General features: G+C 42.4%; 1 protein-coding gene across 1 annotated transcript; it reads right to left on the bottom strand.

The window, feature by feature from the left end:
* Positions 1-2073: 2073 nt before the first annotated feature.
* LOC133139244 (thyrotropin-releasing hormone receptor-like) lies at positions 2074-5206 on the bottom strand. Its single transcript, XM_061258665.1, has 2 exons — positions 4475-5206; positions 2074-2490 (listed from the first exon to the last, which is right to left on the bottom strand). Exons 1-2 carry the CDS (start codon positions 5204-5206, stop codon positions 2074-2076), a joined length of 1149 nt encoding a protein of 382 aa, XP_061114649.1.

Below are 5206 nucleotides of genomic sequence, written 5' to 3'. Positions count from 1 at the left end.
CCAGAAAAAACACTACAGTTTAATTACAGTGGCATCCATGAGTCAAAGGAGGCATAGCCAAGTGACTTAATAATACCAGAATTGTACTTATTTCAATGAATCAATGAATAATTCCACCCAACTAAACGATAAACATACAATTAAAACAAAGAGATGCATACCTTATGTATTTTCAAATGTATATACAAAATATTTTGCAAACATCAACAACCTCCTTACAGCGTTGAGCTGCTTTTGCAGGTCTAACCAATGCAGTGTTACACTTGAAGCCTCCATATATGTTGCTACAACACTACCTGAGTCACGTATAGCAGTGCTGTGAACCTGCGAAACACTGATTATTACTATTATTAGGCGCATAGTGGTAAAAATATAAAGTCAGCTGGTAAAGCCAAGTTCATCATTGTTGGCCAACAGAACAGATATATGCATATAGTATTGGGTGGATTATGTGACCAAGCAGTTGTAGGGGGGATAAATAGGTGGGCAAATAAAGAGAGAGAGTTAAAAGAGATTAAAAAAAATCTCAAGGCATAAATTGACAAAATGATAAAATGACCTTCCAGAATTGGAGACTTCCTCACGACGTGATAATGGTCTTGAGATCATTACAAATTCTTTTTAGCCCATGAAGTTCTCCTTCCTGTCTACCACGAGTGCCGATTCAGGGGTGTGACATCTGGATATTTTTACACAGCCAAGTGTGACTTCAGAAGCACTTTTGAAGTCAGATCTGAGCTCCACAGAATGTCTTCATTCTAGCCTACAGAACTGCCTAAGGCCATCACATGATTCAAGCTTTTATTTATTTATTTTGGAAATACACCGTAGCCTTCTTCCTTCTTACAGCCCATTTTACTAGTTTTAAATGCTTCACAATCCCGTGTTGTGTGAGTGGAACATAATGAGTGTCATTTGTTTTTTTTAATGGACCATTAACCTAGTTAAATATGCATTCTCTTTGTATGTTGAGAGTAAAATAATAGCATGTCAAGTTGAGCATTTTTATTCAGCTTCACCCAATTGTTAAGGGCTTCAGATTAATTTGTTGTCATAATTCATCTTATTATTATCTTTACGTCCACAGTGTACACCACAAGTAAGGTGCTGATTTAAATGAATTCCAGACTGGGATTGGTTATTTATCGTTTATATAGCCAGTTATTCAGAAATGTCTCTTGAGGATGAGAAGGGAAACTCATATCTGAGTTGGCTGAACAGAAATTCAACTGGGAATCAATTTATTTTAACTGACAAGTATAATCAACTGAAAAAGGACTGCAATGCCATATGCCTGGGGTATTTCTAAACTGTCTAATCTCCCCTGTAATGTCAGATTGAAATGGTTCTACATAATTATATTTTTGAAGGAGAGCTGCAAAAACTCAGCTCTCCATTGTAATGGAAGGGAAGCTGCTGTATGTTGCTGAATAGGCATACCAGAGAGCTGCAATCCATAGAAATGAGTAACAACTTATTTACATAGTAAGTGACTTCTGAAAACGAACACAGCAAAATGGGGAGCCCAAAAAAAGTATTCCAAGTGCCCCAGTGCCATAACGATTACTGCCCTAGATTAAGATGTGCTTCAAAAAATGAAAACACAAAAACATTTTGTGTTTGTAGGGAATTCTGTTTGAATAGCCAGGCACAGAATCTTTGCTAGTCATGCAATACAAATGTATTTGTTCTCTCCAAAAGATATTTTGGCTAGTCATTTCTGGCAATATTGACGGTGAGGTTCGTATCAGGCTTGATTACCAAAATAATCAGGCTGAATTATTTGTATGGTTAATGTAACACATATTAGCAAAGATACTGCGATAGCTACATAGCTTGTATAGCTAGCAGATGCCATGTATGAAATAACAAAACAGATTAAGGGTTGTGCTAAAGGAAAATCAGTTGGTGAACTTCATCTTTCTTCTGGCAAAAATTGACAAGCTTTAAGTCTTTCTCGTCTGAAGCGTGGCTCACTGTCAATCGAAATGTTTGTTTTCGACACCAGCGAGCGTTCTCTCGCCCCCCGACCCGCCCGCTGGAAAAGCTACACGGCCGGTGGGAGGAGTGTCCTCAGGCGATGCTGAACATGGCGCCCGTTTCCTTGCACTTGTCGGTGAAGTTGACCTTCTTGGTGGCCACGGAGTATCCTCCCATGTCCTCCTGCTCTGTGTCGTCATGGTCCGGGCTCTCGTGGGAGGAGTCCTTCATGACGCTGTAGTACACCGGTACGTTGTACTTGGCCACCTTCTCGGGGTGCTGCTTCTTGCACTTGCAGAGCTTCTTAAACGCGGCCCGGAACTTCTGGGACATCAGGTTGTAGATGATGGGGTTGATGGCGCTGTTCGTGTAGATGCACATACGGCAGAAGAGCAGGAACCAGGTGTTGAGGTATGGCGGGTCCATGAAGGAGTTGACCACCACCAGCGTCCGGTAGGGCATCCAGAGCAGGGCAAACAGGATGACCACAACCGCTAGCATCTTTGTGACCTGTTTTATTGGGAGAATGAATGAGTTAGCATTGGCTTAGGCACAGATTTTTGTTAGTAACAGCAATAGCTAACATTCATGGAGTAAGAGCTTGCACTGGTGCATTATGGAAGAGATCTGAGATTTAAAAAGTTGGACTTTGTAATGGAAATTTTCAGTCCTACAGGAAATTACATCAAAAGGTTTAATAAAACGAATGAACTATTTGATTAAACTGTGTCATATAAAGACTACAATAATGTAAGTGGTACATTTATTCATTGACTTGAAAAGCAATGGTTCATTTCAACCACTGTGTTGCAGGCTCAATTTCCTTTATGAAAACCTAAGAAAAAAAATGCTATATTTGTGTGTTTTAATATAATCTTCTAGTCTTTTATATAGCTCTGGCACAATGCCTTAAGCAGCTGAATTGATGCAACTGTGTTCTATCTTTCCCCTCACCCCCAAACATGTGCACAAAAAATGCACACAAAAAAGATTACTGGAAAACTGGGATAGTAATGATTCACACACCCAACCAACAACACCACCTCCACCCCCTTCTACCGTTTCACCTTTCCACCTCTGTGAGTAAGGAGATTACCATTAACACTTATTAGAATACTGTTTACACAGAAAATATTGTTTACACTTATAAACAGCATATTACATATATTAAAGGCTTCTGACATTTTTTGTCACGACTTGGAATATATATTTTTTTACATCATGAAGTTCTTCTTCAAGATGAATGTTCTAAAAACATTACACCATATATTATACTCTTTCAGGTAGACTACACAGAGCAGGTTTGGGGCATTGTGGGTATTATTAAGCCCTCAGAGCATCAGAAGTATTGGCTGTAAATCTGTAAGGCACATACTGCTTATGTCTGTTACCCCTGGACATGGCTGTTTATCTATCCTTCGCCTAAAGGGGCCATCCACTCTGTCACACTTCCTCTCTACTCTGGCCCCCCAGTGGTGGAATGATGCACTGCAGTACATCTTGGCTCAACTAACCCTGAGCATTTAATATGGAGTTTATTAGCCATACCTATGCTATTTCCGATATGATATCCTCAAAGCACTGGCATTCTCAACCTCCCTCTTGCACTTACTATAGCATCTAACATTATGTTTAGATTTAGGTTTATGTACTAACTACTACGTTTGGTTGTGACTGACATACGACTTCCATGTATTGTATGTACATGTTTCATGTATTATGCGCACTCATTTCCAAATATGTGCATTTGCTCAATTTAAATGTAATAACCATATTCTGCATGTAAAATGTCTTTCTTTTTACCCAACTTTGGGAAACCAGTTGTGTGCGACAATCTCAGAAGAATAAGGGGATGGTTTTTCATAGCTGGGCTTTCACAGCATTCTAATCCAATGGTTTGAGGAGGGAAGAGCACATTACTGGTTTAGCAAAATGCTTAGTTCATATCCTTCAACAGGAAATCGATGCCTCAAATATTTAAGATGTTTGTCAAGTTGTTCATATTTATTATTTCTAGCTCACAAAAGAATGAATGTGTGAAGAATTATATGTCATTGCAATGAACTTTCAGAAGAAAACCTGTCCATTTTTTATCTGAATCAGGTTATACGAATAATACATTGATTTATTGAATGACTTCTTCTCAAGAGGCAATTAAAATGCCCCACATAATCACTGTAAATTACCCGTAATCACTGTAAATTACCTATAATCACTATACAAAAAGATCAAGTTGCTTGTGCTTTATTTCAGTCATTAGTCATTGTCTAAAGGCTTGTGTATATGTGTGCGTGTGAGAGAGTGTGTGTATGTGTGTGTGAGAGAGACACAGAGAGACTGCGTGTGTTTGTGTGTGCGAGAGAGAGAGTGTGTGTGTGTTTGTGTGTGACAGAGAGAGAGTGTGTGTGTGTGTGTGTGTGTAACTGCATGAGTGTGAGCGCGTTAGGCAGTTATCTAATCGGTTATCTCGAGCACGTGTACGACATTCGAATACCTGTTTCCTGGACGTCACGGCTCCCTTGTTGGATTTGCAGGACACCTTGATGGTGCTGCTGGACCTCCCCTGGTGGACGGAGTCGTTCCCGACCCGGTCCCCGGGGTTGGCCGGCAGGGGGCTCATGAACAGGATCCTGGCGATCAGGCCGTACAGCACGGTGGCCACGATCAGCGGAATGACGTAAAACAGCGTGAAGTCCAGGAAGTATATGGGCATGTAGAGGTTCCTGGAGACGCGGTAGCCGCACTTCACCACCACCCCGTCGGCGAAGACCGTCTCGTTGGTGTCGACCAGAAAGAACCACATGATGCAGTAGAGCGAGGTGGAGACCCAGACGAAGGCGATGATCTTCTTGGCCCGCGACACGGTGCAGATGAACTGGGCTTTGATGGAGTGGCAGATGGCGATGTACCGCTCGATGGTGAAGGCCGTGATGGAGCACGAGGACACGTTGATGCCCAGGTACTGCAGGTAGGTGATGCACAGGCAGCCGGCGTAGCCGTACACCCAGGACGCCACCACGTCGGAGATGTTGGGCAGGCCCGCGGCCAGCAGGACGATGAGGTCGGCGAAGGCCAGGCTGACCAGGTAGTAGTTGGTGGGCGTCATCATGTGCTTGGTGCGTAGGACCACCAGCACCACCATGATGTTCCCGGCGATGCCCACCCCGCATATGAGCAGCGCCAGCAGGATGGTCACCACCTGCACCTGCAGGGGGCTCTGGGGCAT

This window comes from Conger conger, chromosome 10 (assembly GCF_963514075.1).
Source record: "Conger conger chromosome 10, fConCon1.1, whole genome shotgun sequence".
NCBI lineage: Eukaryota > Metazoa > Chordata > Actinopteri > Anguilliformes > Congridae > Conger > Conger conger.
The sequence above is the reverse complement of the archived record's forward strand: the minus strand, read 5'-3'. Positions and strand labels throughout refer to the sequence as shown.

Bases quoted from the DNA above. Each gene is read 5' to 3' on its own strand.
- LOC133139244 (XM_061258665.1), bottom strand. From the start codon at position 5,206: ATGCCCCAGAGCCCCCTGCAGGTGCAGGTGGTGACCATCCTGCTGGCG. The intron at 2,491-4,474 runs GTATTCGAATGT...CCAATAAAACAG, and splicing joins CCGTGACGTCCAGGAAACAG to GTCACAAAGATGCTAGCGGT.